This window comes from Mus caroli, chromosome 16 (assembly GCF_900094665.2).
Source record: "Mus caroli chromosome 16, CAROLI_EIJ_v1.1, whole genome shotgun sequence".
Classification (NCBI taxonomy): domain Eukaryota; kingdom Metazoa; phylum Chordata; class Mammalia; order Rodentia; family Muridae; genus Mus; species Mus caroli.
The window spans coordinates 25824411-25839359 of record NC_034585.1 but is presented as its reverse complement, the minus strand read 5'-3'; the positions used below and the strand labels follow the sequence as shown (position 1 = coordinate 25839359).

The window sequence follows — 14949 nt, the reverse complement described above, 5'->3', positions numbered from 1 at the left end:
GAGGGTGGAACCACATTTCTCCATTTCGAAATATATAGTTATACCTATAAGGTGCCTTCCCATCTTTAGGGACTTTCCATCTTGGTGATAAACAGCGCCTCTGGACACCTCCGGCCGGGCGCTTTGTTTGAAGAACTTCAGAAACCGTGGAGCCTGTACGGAAACAGTGCTGGGGTGGATGCCAAAAGGGACACCCAGTCTGGATGGTACAGAAAAGGGAGGATGCTAAAGTACCACGGGCCCCGGACTCCTGCCACTCTACCGGAGAAGCAAAACAAACAAACACAGGGATGGAGAGGGTCGACCTGGGAAGTCTGTAGGGAGAAAAGGGGATGCAGACACTTGGGAAGTTACTGCAGCAACCACGAGGAGCCCACATCATGTCCACTAAGCAGAATTCGTAAATCCCTCTGCCTTGGGGAAGGCAGCACGCTCAGCTCAGACACCCTGGCCTCTTCGAGGGCTTCAGTAAGCAGTCCTGGAAAATCGGATGGGATTGATGCGCCGTTCCAGTCCAATCCATTTTCTAGTTTGCAGGGGAAAATCCGGTCCGGCGTTTATTTTTAGCAGCGCTTTCCTGTGACCGAATGCTACTGCTTTCGGGCTGGGATACTGAGGACCGTATTGGGGAGAGAAGCCAGGGAGGGCGGGGGAGCGGGAGGCGGTGAAAAAGGGAGGGGGACGCCCTGCGCATGCGTGCCAGCGCCCATGCAAATCTGCTGTACATCCAGAGCAAAGTGGGATGATCTGTCACTACACCTGCAGCACCACGCTCCGAGGACAGCTCCTGCTTGCAGCTTCCAGACTCAGGTAAAAAAAAAAAAAAAAAAAAAAAAAAAAAAAAAATACAATTCTGAGCGGGCCTGTGCATGCTTTTCAGTATCAGATATGCATCGCAACCTAATCTATGTAGAGGCAAATCTGCTGCTGCTGCTAAGTGTCCTTTGGTGGCTGATCGCAGCTTCAAGGTTTAAGAAATCCCATCTTTCAGGAAGCCTGAAGGGAAAGAAGGAAGTACGGGCGAAAGCATCAGATTGGCTTTCCAGATTTGGGGATCTGAAGCGGGCCCACATCTTCCTGCCAACTTCCATTGAACTTCCCAGCACTCTAAAGGGACCGAAATGGAGAGCAAAGGTATGTGGCTGTCCCCACCGGGGCACTTCCCGCTGCATGTGCGTGTGGCCAGGGCAGCCCTCGGCTAGGGGACTGCAGTGCTCCGGAGCGGGAGGAGCATCACACTAGGTCGATAGGAGGAGGAGATGCTATGTCCGTTGCAGCAGCAGGAACGTGGCAAGAAGGCCACTAACTCCCACAGCGTGGAAGCCAGTGTTTAATACTCCCATCAGTTGCGTAGTGGAGTGGGATGAGTTTTTTTTATGGGGGGATGGAGAAGACTCCCTCCCAAAATGGAGGGGGAGGAAAGATGTGTTGGTAAAGCGATTTCTTTCCTGTACAATGATGAACTGAAATACATATATTTTGTTGGCTTTAGGATATGCTTGCAGGCATATTTATAGCTGATCTCCAATAATGCATTGCTAAAAATGTTTGAGTTTCTCCACCCCACCCTACAAACATGGTGTTTCTGGGTGTGTATGGCATCCGACTGCATTTTGAATGGTTATCAGACGAAAAATTGGATCTATCTGAAACAGCGTGCACAGGAACTGACCTCTAAGAAGATCAGGGTACAGAAGTATTGCTTGGCTCTTTGAGCGCGTTGTGTTCACTAGTTTTGGACATGTACATATTTAAATTCTCCTCATAAGCAAATTTGAAAAATTTACACCCACCAACTGCTACATGAACTGTGGGAATCAACTTCTCATTGGCATATCTAACGCATATAAACAAAGCAACCATTAGAATTGTAAGTTTGGATGTCCTTTGGACTTAACCCCACACAAACAGGTCTCTTCCCTTCCTTAAAATGCCCACTAGGTTGTGAGTACCCTGAGTGACGACGTGGCCAGATATCCAGTAGGAATATAGAATGTATTTAATTTTGGTGAAATCAGAGAAATGATGTCAACTTTTATGAAACTATATTCATTATCCAGAACTGGAAGAAGCTATATTTGAAGCGAGGTTTTATTTTTAACCAGAATGTCAGTCACTGTGGCAATGTACTTAAGGCTCAGGGAGTGGTGGTGAGCTACCTATTTCTGGTATGATTAGTAAAACTAGTGTTGGTGATAGCAGCTGTCTGCTCAGTAAGGTTATTTTGAGTATTTAATTAGTAGGTTTGTTGTAATTGTACCTAGGTAAGCACTGGCACTAAAGGAAGATCTGAAATGATGTGGAGAGAGAGTAGCCGGTAGTTTTCAGATAGGGCAAATTATTTTTATGATACATTTGGTGGGCACTTCCTTGTCCGACAATAATGTACATACAGAGAAAAATCAGCATCTCTTAATATACATAGTGTATTACAGAATCCACTTTAAAATGAAAATGCAATCTTTCTTAAATCATAAATTAATATAATGTTTTAGTTACTTAAGCATTTCTTGGACATAAGGTTAACAACAGAGAGTATCACTTTACTATGAAAAACTGTTTTTCTGCTTAGACGACACCTGGTATTTGGCCATTAAATCTGGCTATTTGGCAATGGTTCTTGGTAACATTTGCCTCAAATTTATACAGCAATCTATTGGTCCATCATAAAATAAGGATGTATCTTTCGGCAATACTTTGTATTTTCTTTTATTGCCTATAAGGAATGCTGCCTGCCTCTCAGAGTTCCAGGTGGCTTATAAGTCCTAATAATAACCATAGAGTTCCAGCCATGCTGCCAGTCTGGGGAGTTCAGAAGGGAGACAGAATTTCAGAAATAGACCTGAGAGGAACTGGGCCAAAAGTTCTATGTTAAGTCAGACAACAATGATCTAGTGGCTCACAGCTTTGATATAAAGGCAATGAGAATTCTCTTTATAAGCCAATATCATGGCCATTTTGCAGAGGACTCACAGTTACTTGTAACAAAGGAGCAAGTGGAAGTCTTGATGAATTTTAATTTCTGGACTTTACAAAGCCGACTTGTCCAATTAGCAACCACGCTGACACGAATACTTATAGTTTCTAAATCAATGCAATTGGCATGATTAGGACTGCAGCTAACTCTGAATTTTTATTCCAGATGGGGAAAGGAGTATATTAATGGGCATTTGTGTCTGCATTCCATTCTAATCGGAACATCTTTCATTTCTTATGCCCTGTCCCCAGTAGATTCAAATGTAATCATAGGAAGATATGCTCAAGTAATAAGTACATTACTCATTATTTCCTTTATTGGAATTAATTTTAGACAGAGTGAAAGAATCATCACATGATTCAGTTGACTATGCTAGAGTTTATCATACCAGAAAACGTTCCTGTGACCTCTGTTTAGATGTGAACCCTGTCACCAGTTTCAGGCCACCTTCACATTACCTTTACTGTTTGAAGAGCAGAGAAGCCAGCCAGCTCCGTGAAAGCCATGAGTTCGGCTTGCTTTCTTATTATTTTACATCACTCCCCATCATCGAAGATAAGGAGGAAAAGCAGCTCAATTCTGAGTCAGTATCAAGGATCTTTGTGCTCCGTGGTAATTACATTGTCTCCAAGACTGGGTTTGACGTGTTGGGAGTAATTTTGACAGAAATTGTGCCCTGAAGATCCCAAGGACTATTCTCAAATAACGTAGAGTGTTTAATATATGAACTTGGGGTCTAGAAACTTTTCTGCATCCTAGAACAGCTTGGTATGCTTCATAAACACTCTCATGAAGGGTCGGTATTTAAGATACTTAATTCAAATGTTGGATAGGAACCAAGATGTGTGCACTTTTTAAACGACCCAGGTGTGATGTGTTTGAGAGCCACCCATTTGTGTGCTCAATGATAGACTGCGGTTTGCAGACACATTTAGAACTGCAGGATGCTCAGTTTTACTCTAGGCCCATTAAACCGACTGATTACAGACTCCAGGTCGTCTGTATTCAGGATAAAGTTTCAGGAGCAATGATTTAAAGGTACCTCATGTTTCTCTTCTCTGTTTTCCTCTCACCTCACTGTATCACTCTTTGCTTTGCATAGAGTCTCAACTTCATGCATGTTACCTATATTAAACAAAAAACAAAACAAAACAAAACAAAAAAATAAACAAGCAAAACACCTATAGTGATTTCTCTATGTAGAGATGTTTAGGCTGCATTCTTTGAGATTTGAGTTTACCTAGTTCTAAGGAAGGGATCTGTGTATAGTTCTTTAAAAACAAACAAACCAAAACCAAAACCCAATACCCCTACTCTGTCTTAGTTAATTTTCTATTGTTGTGAAGAGATGCGATGGCTAAGACAACTTAAAGAAAACACTTATGGTTTCAGAGTGTGAGTTCATGATTATCTGGGCAGGAAGCATGGTGGCAGGCAGGTGTAGTGCTGAAGCAGTAGCAGAGAGTTTATGTCTTCCAGAGAGAGAAGGGGAAAAAGGGGGAGGGGGAGGGGAGGGGGAGAGGAAGAGAGAGGGGTTATGGGCTTGTAAAATATTAAAGCCCACCTCCCCCCAGTGGCCACACCTCCTAATCCTTCCCAGATAGTTCCACCAGCTGTGAACCAAGCATTCAAACATATAAGTCTATGGGGTCCATTCTCATCAACCCCCCCCACATCTTCCAAATGATGCTACTAGCCAGCCAATAACCATTGATCCTAGAACTCACTTGGTCCACATTTCAGGACCATGAGCATCACCTCAGAAGTTTTTAAAGATGCTTGCCAAATCTCTCAGGATTTATTACTTCATACCTGGGTTCCTGAAAAATTGCATGGTCGTTTACATATATGTTAAAGTCTCACCATTGCATACACTAGCAAGATTTTGCTGAAAGGACCCAAAGATAGCTGTCTCTTGTGAGACTATGCAGGGGCCTAGCAAACACAGGAGTGGATGCTCACAGTCAGCTATTGGATGTATCACAGGGCTCCCAATGGAGAAGCTAGAGAAAGTACCCAAGGAGCTAAAGGGATCTGCAACCCTATAGTTGGAACAACAAGATGAACTAACCAGTACCCCAGAGCTCTTGTCTCTAGCTGCATATGTATCGAAAGATGGCCTAGTCGGCCATCACTGGAAAGAGAGGCCCATTGGACTTGCAAACTTTATATGCCCCAATATAGGGGAATGCCAGGGCCAAAAGAATGGGAATGGGAGGGTAGGGAAGTGGGGGGCGGTATGGGGGACTTTTGGGATAGCATTGGAAATGTAATTGAGGAAAATATGTAAAAAAAAAAAAAAAAAAGAAAAGTCTCAGAGCCACTTGTCTAAATTGTAGGAAGCAGACTGTAACTGAAAGGGACAGTACACAAGACACCGTAGAGATCATCTACTCTTTGTGGAGGTTACGGGTGAGTGCTCAGGTCCCAGACCCCTGTTTGGGAGAAAGCAGATAAGAAAGTCTCTGACTTGTTGTTTGAATACCATTCAGACTTGATTTTAAGAACCCCTCCTGTTCTTACTCTAGCCATTTGCTTTCAGCTCCCAATGATCTTTAAACATTTATTCTCGAAGTTCACTGAGAATTCCTGTTAGCCAATGAGAGGCATTGCACTGTTTAAGTTGGCATGAGTCTCACCACAGTACAGGTCACTTCCATTGTATTGTATTCCATTGTATTGTATTGCTCAGCTCTCTGAACTGTCTTTCAGTTCAGTGTTCTGCACTGTCTTTCCTGACCTCTGTGTTTAATGGCTATTTATATAGAATTTTCTATGCAGCTGAAATGCCTGCTTTCGTATGTTGCATTTCTTACACCATCAATTGAATGATCTTTATTTAAATAAATATTTAATGAGTATCTACTTTGTGGGCAACATGCTTAGTTCTGAAAATCTATAAGAAAACTAAGCAAAATGTAGTAGCTCATGGCCGTAACTCCAGCACCCGGAGAATTAGGAGTCAGAGGATAGACTCTACAATATAGTTAGTATGAAGCCAGCCTGGTCTACCTGAGACTCTGTTTAAGTAACAAAAACTAAGATGTAATCCTTGATCTTAACCACGTTGCTCTCCTACCCCTTGTCTTTGTTACTGTATTGATTAACTTTCTTGAGGGCGGAATTTGATCCTGTAACATTTCAGCAAGTACTCTGGAGTCCACCTTAGGAAAAACATGTTACTTTTGATAGTAGGCACCCTGGTTTTAACTGCTGAGTTGATTTTACACGCTGAGTTGAATAGACAATAGTTTTTTTTAGCAACATTTTCATGTGTTGAAGGATTAGTACCTGAGAGAGAGAGAGAAAGTCATCATATTACAAAGGCACTGAGGAACATCAGTTTGATTCCAGGGCAGAGAAGGCTGGAAACCAACTTCTGTTCCCAACAAAACTTGCTCACGCTTTCTGGAAAAGAAACAAAATGCTTTTTGCAGTTGTTAACTTAGCAGAACTGAAAAATAATTTTATGAAAATTGCTTCCTCGTTGAACAGAAATAACAACTAGAAAGACCACCATGGTGGAGAAGTCAGATCTAGTAAGGAAAGTGGTAGAATGGTCACTGGGTATAGGGCACGCAGATTCTTGCCCAGTCCAAATGGTGTTAACTTTGAGCAACTCTCTTTGCCTTTCTGGGTCTCAAGATTTTTAAACAGTAAAGAGAGTTTGGCTCATCTGATTTAAATGTACGATGAATTGTCATGTTGTTCCAGGAATACTGTTGAGTGCAGGGTAGAGATTTGTGTCCTGATTCCAATTCTCTGGGCTTGGAGCTGGGATTTACAAACAGACCCTGGGTTGTTTATTTTAGAAACACTTCTGTTCCATTCATCTCTCCAAGTCCTCGTAGGTTACCTAGGAGGCTAGAATATGGAATTCTAGTGTAATTAGAGACCCCGAGAGAAGACTACATGTTCTACAGCAGTAATGCCTTTCTTTGGTTTTTACCTTGGTTTCTTCAAAAGAAAAATCACTGTGTGGGAGAACATGTGAACAGCAACTATGAGTCTCCTCTGAAAGCAGTTCCAGCTGACCAGCTGCCTACCTGGGAATGAATTGTTGAACTTAAGTGGTTATTAGCAGACTTCTTATCCTCAGCAAAGCGTCCAGGGGCGGCCACTTTCTTAGCCTTGCCTTTTTGTTCTTTCAAGTTTGTGAGGTACTGACATGACTAGATTAGTGCTATTATGTTTGTGTATTTGTTTGTTTTGAGCATTCACATGTATGTGAATGTGTGCAGGTCAGAGGATAGATAACCTGTCAGGCTTGGTGGCAAATACCTATATCCTCGGAGGCATCTCTCTGTCCTTAAATAGACATGTTTGTGCCCGCTAAGTGACCAATAGCAATTTATTACATTTGTTACCGACAGGTTCTGAATGCGGTGCACATTAACAACTATAAATAACACCATGAGGCGCTTTGTGGTTTCACAAAGGTCTTTGTGTATGATCTGCTTTAAAGCTCCATGGTTATACGCTTTGACTTCATCTCATAGACAAAATGGAATATCAAAAAACTGGGCTGTTTCTCTATAAGCCAAGGCTCCTCCGACTCATTCCCACCTCCATACCACAATAGCAGAATTACGAAGTACCATTGGTCTTTTCAGAGGGAGGAGCAGACTGCACAGGTCCTTAGCAAGCAACCTGCACTGACATTCACAAAGGTTTCACTTTAGCCAAGTGCACATCCTACTTGATTTACTGATGTACTTAACAAACTCCATGTGTTTATATAGGTGTTCAGGATAGAACTGAGGGCCTTACTTTAGTTAAGTATGTGCCAACACTGAGCCACAGCCGGTTACATGTCCAACAGGAACTTTTCTGATTATTGCATTTGTTCTTAAGTTACTATTGATGCTAAGACTTTGTTGTGAGGCAGTTATGCAACATTTTGTGGGTTGGTAGTAGGCAGAGATACATCCGGTCAAGAATGCATTGACTGGATTTGAAGCACTGTGCAAGTGGGTAAATTCTGTCCATCAGCAGTGATTCTCAAATAAGAGCCACAGGGCACCTGGGATCCAGGGCACTGAGCTATTACTGAAATATTTCGGAAATTAGATGCATGACAGGCAAGACACATGGCAAGCAAGTAACTAACTGTGTGTTTAATCAAGAACACTGCAGGCCTTCTTCTTCCTTTGTTATTTTTTTAAAATCATTTTTTTTAGTGCTAAAGACCATCAAGGAGAGATTTGATTCCTCTGCTACAGACTTGAGAGAGAAAATAAATACATACGTATGTAAAGTAAGTGAAACTGAAGCTGAGAGACAGGTCATTCATTCATCTTATTAGCACCCTTTGTTTGCAGGAAGACATGGTACAGGTTTTACTAGGAACTATGCCTCTTAACTCTTTGGAGTTTTCTCATCTCTCCAGTTTCATTGTATAGCCCCCTTCTTCTCCTCGCAAAAGTGGGATTCTGACCCAGAGAAGTTAAGCTACTTCGTGGCTGTGATGCAAATGATGGTACCTTGGTTGAAATCTCAAAGACACCTGTTGTTCTTTCACAGAGCTTTCCCCTTTTCACCAGTGCCACCTTCTAGATGTTTACCACCTCTCGGGACTCCAGGAGCACATTTCATCAAAAGTGACTTTACAGCTGGGCGTGGTGGCGCACGCCTTTAATCCCAGCACTGGGGAGGCAGAGGCAGGCAGATTTCTGAGTTTGAGGCCAGCCTGGTATACAAAGTGAGTTCCAGGACAGCCAGGGCTACATAGAGAAACCCTGTCTCAAAAAACTAAAACCAAAACAACAACAACAACAAAAAGTGACTTTACACCACATGAAGGAAGCTGCTCTTTGTCATGTAGGCTGGCCTCAAAGTCATGATGTTTTTATCTTAACATCCTTATGGCTCATGCTACAGACATGTGTTAATGAGCTGATTTTAAATTCTGTTTGTCCACGTTAGTCAGAGAAACAGCCCAATGGGATGGACAGCAGGAAGAACAATCCAGAAGCTTTCACAGGCCATTCAAAGGATCACCAAATACAAATGAATTCTCTTTAGTAAGTAGGCAAGAAAAGGCAGCCATGCAAGTCACTGCCTCCTGGAATATCCCTTGCTCTTATAATATCATCCATGAGCAGCATTTAGGTTTGTATCAGGTTCTCAAATGCTCACCATGTTCAAACTGACTAAACAGACCTCACTACAAAGCAAACTGAGATGATTTCCCTCCAGCTATTTGGAAACTGGAAACGGGAGACATGTTTCTGACCTCAAAATATATCAAAACTTTTTATTTGTTTGTTTTTCTTAGTTTCATTCACATACTAGATTGCATAAATACAATAATTATAAAACACTTTTTATATGATTGCTCCAATTGAGAAGGAAAATATGGAAAACGAAAAGCCGTTCCAAAGGCTCTTCTTGCATTCCAAAATATTTTCACCATTTCTAGGACACTCGAAACTGAATTTAGTTCAGTTCTGTGCGATTCTTTCTGTAGAATTTAAGGAAGAAATATTTGTTGTGTATCGAGAAGAAAGACTCTGCAAATCATGCTTTATTTGTGAGCCTGCAAATTCAAAACAAGATGACGTGGAGCATTTTTACCTGCAGGCTTCACATCAGCACCAGCAGACAAAACAAAGCAGTAATGCTCTGGATAACCTCGGGGGAGGGGAGGAATGGCGGCTCCTGCCTCTCACAGTCAGGTGATGGTTGGTTGAATCATTGCACAGCACTTTTGGGAATGGATGGCCATGTGAAATGTCCCAAGTTCGAGCTTTGAAAACTGGGCTCTCCGTGCTTGTGGGATGCTGAAGCTTTCTATTGGGTTTGGAACATGGGAGTGAGAAACACACGTGCTGTGTTCTAGTGGAACAAGAAAGTCCTGTGTTCAAGTTCTGTTTCCTCTACTTATCCTATAAATGTTCCTTGGGGGGAGGGGATCTTTTAAATCTCAGTGTTCTGAACCAACTTTCATGACTTCTTTCCTGCTCCTTCTCCTTTATCCCACCCCTTTTCTCTTCTTTCCTTCTCCTTCTTCCTCTTCCTTTTTATCTTCCTCCTCCTCTCCTTCTTCTGCCCACTTCACTCTCATATTATAGAGAAGCTATGTTGTCAGCTTTCTAATGTTCTGTTTTGATCCCTGTTCTTGCTTTCTATAGAAAATAAAGCATAGTGGATAGTAGTCCAAATAACCACATTGATTTTACAGATCCAATGTTGAACTAGCTTTTGTTGTTGTTTGTTTGTTTGTTTGCATTTCAAAGCTGATCTCACTGTTGGCCTGAAACTCATGTGTAGACCAGACTAGCCATAAACTCACAGAAATCTATTTGTCGCTGCCTCCAGAGTGAAGAGATTGAAGGCATGTGCCATGATGCCTAGCCTTAAGCCTGTTTTTTAATGTAATTATTTTTGAGACTGAGTTTATGGGCATGTAGCTGGGTTGACAGTTGATATTATTCTAAGGAAGAAAGCACTAAGCCTGGAGAAATTACCATTTAGAATATTATTTATTTTTTTATATTCATGAGAACACAATAGCTTACAGAAACAGCTTTTACAAGGAAGGCATTATTTTCGCTCACAGTTTTAGAAGAGTCTGTCAATCACAATGGAGAAGACATGATGAAACAACAGCGACATCATCTGTGGTAGGAGGAGTGTGATCAGTAGGTGTCAGGCACAGTCCAGGACGGTGAGATTTCACCTGGAGCCAGAGAGATTTATACTCCTCAAAGACCCACCATGGTGATGCACCCTCCCACAGCAAACCCTACCTCCTACAGACTCTACAGATCTCAAAATAGTGCCACCCACTGAGGACACAAGCTTGTTGGGGACATCTCTTAACTCTCCAGTCATAGCATGCAGCTTTATGCATGGTAGGACTGTCAATTTGCTTTGATGGATAGTGATGGAGACCTATGGAAATGATCCTAGCTTGGAATGTGGAGGTCTAGATCTGAATCCATACTCATGTCTCAACTCGCTGTGGGAGTTTGATATCATTTCTTGCGTTCACCTTACTTTTCATCTATGAAGCAAAGAAAGAGAGAGGCAGGAGTCTTTGAATTTGAGAGATTCTAGGAATGAGCATTTGCAGCGCTGTGAGGTGGAAAGAGTAGATATTTGCTTTGTGATTATGGTTGGCGGCTCCCGCCTTCCTGACTTTAGCTAATATGATAGCATTTATTTATTTTTTTGCCAGTAGCCTCTGCATTATATTTTCATAACATCTTTTTTCATCCTCATATGTGTCCTTTTTACAATTAAGATTGGTTTATTTATATATCAGTCATATGTGAAGTTGATATAATATCGTAGCTCTTCCAACTCTAACAAGCACATTCCAGCAAGAAAAGGCAGAAGTACCATCCATGCCAAGCACTCTGTGCTGAGTGTCTTACTGGTGTTATAGATGGGAGATTTGATTTTCCTTTGTTTTCAATCATTAGTAATACATTATTCAAAACCAAATACGCTCAGTTCTTCTGCCTTTCCATCATTTGAAAACCGTAGGTATCTCTGGCAGCACTCGGCTTTCTTGCTGCTCCTTTGAGACAGAATTATTGTTGTTTCCAGCTGAATCTTACCTGGTAGAATGAAGTAATAGTCAAACTGAATTTCTTAGCTTTGTAAAAGATGAAGGCAATCTATTCAAGAGCTTTAACATGTTTAAAATATGAATTATGATCAGAAATACTTGTGATATAATGGTGGCTATGAAAAGAGTATTTGTGGGCATATGCCTGGATATCAATAATGAGCAAAAAGTATATCATGGACAAATAACACATTGAAATAGGCAAAAGGCAGAATTATTGGATAGTAACCAAACTAGGAGTAGATTTTTAATTTTCTCCAGGTTTCTAGCAATTTGATATTCTAGACAAACATGGTACAGTCAGTATCAGATCAGGCTCAGTTATAAGTGGTTGAGTATATTTATATAAATTTTACCAAATCTCTTTCTTTAGTCCTCATGGCTTCATGCTTTGTTCATGTCAGACATCTAGAGGACATTTGAAAAGTTAATTTTTCTTTTTGAATTGAGGGTTCTATAGCTTTTACTATGCATTAGGCACCGTGCTTTATTTACATGCTGTCTCATTTAATCCTCACAGCAATATCATGACATTCATAATTTAGGGCCTGGGAAACTCAGGCATAGTGACGATAAGTAACTTACACTTTTACCCATGATGCAACTGGGGAGTGGACTGGCTTCAGAATCTGTGACCTCAAACACAACTGAATCTTAGGTGTAGTTTGCTCTAGTCTGCTATGACAGTCACATTTCCTCCATTAAAGAAAAATCAGTCCAGCTGAGTACATACAGATTTCCCTAACCTTCAGGGCACTGAGTGTAAAGGCAAAAGATAGCAAGATAGTCAGTAGCCATTAGCATGCTTATGAACATGAGTTATGATCAGAAGGGCTGGTTATATGATTGTAACTGCGGAAAAAGAACATTTATGGCTACATTTGAAGAAACCCGAGCCAAGGAGAACCAGGCTTGATGTGTTATTGGGAGCTTCTGTCGGCTGACTGGGGTTCAGGAAGGGACCTAAAGTTTCTTCCAACTCCAGTGGCTTAATTAAGAGCCTGCTGTAGCTTTCTTCTAACCCTCATGTTACATAGCTGCCTGGCTTATCAGGAAAAGTGACTGGTGTGGTAGGAAGGCCACAAAACTGGAAACCACAGATACCACTAGCAACTTTTTAAGATCTCTCGCCTGGTCAAGATATATTTCCATGCCTTCCCCTCGAATTTGTATTGGGAATTTCTTTCAAAATTAATGGGGCCAGTGAGGAAAAGCCATTAAAAGCCAAGCTAAAACCAGACCTCAGTGATGGCATGCACTTGCCATTACTTCAAAGATCTCCATCACCATGTAACCCCTCAGCATAGAAGTGGGTCTATCCTCTGGTGTCATGTGCATCAATCACTGTGGATGAACAGCGCTGATGCATGATGGGATTGTCATCTGATGCTGGCAGTTGGAGTCTTTGTTAATCTCCGTGCCATTTTTCTTCCCTTATCACTGACCATGCCCTGCCTACATACCAGCTGCAGTGGTCTAATTAGGTTACATTCCTCCATACCTTTCTTTAGATTGCTGATCCTTGCAGTCTCTGTTAGTGTTTTTCAGTACCTTGCCTAACTCCATTTCATTAACTTCCTTCTGGTTAAGACTATTAGAGTACGTTTTAGCTGTGGGGTGTAGTTTAATAGGACCCATTGGTTCAAATCATACTATTAAAGCAAACAGCACTGACATTAATTGGTAAACAAATGAGATTTGGATTGGAATTTTATTACCTTGTTCTCACTGTCTGACCTAAGTGAAGTTCAGGTCCTTCAGAAGAGCAAACCTGACTATTGTAGCAAAAACCAGTGGACATTGTTGGTCAGGTCAAGGGCAAAGATGCTGGGCTCCACACCCAGAGTGCCTGATTATGTGGTTTGTGGTATCTCTTGGAGAATGTTCTTCCATGAACATCCCAGAGTGCACTCTGCTGTTAAATTTTAGATTGCTTTCTGAGAACCCTAGGTGCAGAAAACCTATACTAGTATTGACCGGTGCTTAGATTTGACTCTAGACATAGATGTACATTGTCTTGACTGTTCAAGGATGAGGGATTGGGGTGGCATTCTCATGCTGGAGGCCATAAATAGCTTAAAAGAGTAGATGGCATAACATCTTGGAAATAAACCACAATAATCCACAGCTACACACATTAGTTATTAATTAATTAGTTAATCAATTAATGAATAGATGTGGGCTTGATGGCCATTTTGCAATATGCTCTGGATATCATTTGGACTAGCAATGAAAGAGAACAGATTATTTCTTCTGAGAAACACCTTTCAAATCAGCAATGGAAGATATGGGCAAACACAAACTCACCAAGAGCTGACTGCTAGCAATGCAGGTGAAAATTTAAATTCTAAATTTACTTTTTACCAATATAGCTTCCGTATAGATTTTTCTGGAAGTAATGACTAAAATAAGGTTTGTGTCATCTGTTATTGCACCACATAATAGAAATATAATGTGTACAAATGCCGAGAAAACGTCCAAATATGGAAAGAGGTTGGCATTTATAGAAAGCATGAAACTTAAACATTGGAAGAGCATCCCAGGGTGAAGGAGCAGTAGAGACAACGGTAGGAGGGTCTTAACTGCATTGACAATAGCCAGGGAAATGTAAAAGACTGGCTGATTCCTTTGTCAATCAGACACCAGTGCTGATGTCTGTGCACGCTTCTAGGGGCTGAACACAGTGATGAAAATGTAGATATCTTACCTTCGTGTTGCCCAGAGAGATGGGAACAGGATGTGGGAATGATGAATCATGAAGGCCAGAGGGAAATTAGGGAAGTCTGTTACACATTATGTAATGCAGGTGGTGATTTCATTTGCCTTTCAAAAATATTAACTCATGTAAACATTTTTAAGAAAATTAGATTGCCTGGGGACTTTAGATCATAAACTTTCAATTATTCAGTAGCTTTTAAAGAACACATTTGCTTCACAAAGCAAAGCGTACCTCTAAGTACACTAGCATGGCCAGCAGAAATGCTACAACCCACTGTTGGCCTCTGTAAGTTTCTACTAATCAGTGGTGTGATATATATGCTCCTGCGGCCCTTCTGCGCAGTATTGACTCTTGACTTACAGAAGTACTTGCATGGAGACTGAGGAGCTGATAATGATGACGACGATGATGGTGGTGGTGGAGGTGATGATGATTGAAAAATGCATGAACAGTCTTTCAGACTGTACCAAGATTAAAAGGTTACTCTCTGGATATCTGCGGATAATTAGGAAAGTTTCAGGATTAAGCACAGAACTAAAGCTATGTAGACTAATATCCCTGGATGTTACAGTTGTTATCACATCCTGCTGTTCTTCAATGTATGAAGATTTTTGTGGGTATGTTTGTGGGTATGTTCAGTCTCAGTCACAGCAGTGTGTGTGGATATTCACAAGA

General features: G+C 41.3%; 1 protein-coding gene across 1 annotated transcript in view; it reads left to right on the top strand.

Moving 5' to 3' along the window:
• Positions 1 to 705: 705 nt before the first annotated feature.
• The window catches only part of Fgf12 (fibroblast growth factor 12), a 577898-nt gene continuing 563654 nt past the window's right edge, over positions 706 to 14949 (top strand). The window contains exons 1-2 of the mRNA XM_021184731.2: positions 706 to 810; positions 992 to 1134. Coding sequence (XP_021040390.1) covers positions 1122 to 1134 — 13 coding nt within the window. The 5' untranslated portion in view covers positions 706 to 810; positions 992 to 1121. The remainder of the gene's footprint in view (positions 811 to 991; positions 1135 to 14949) is intronic.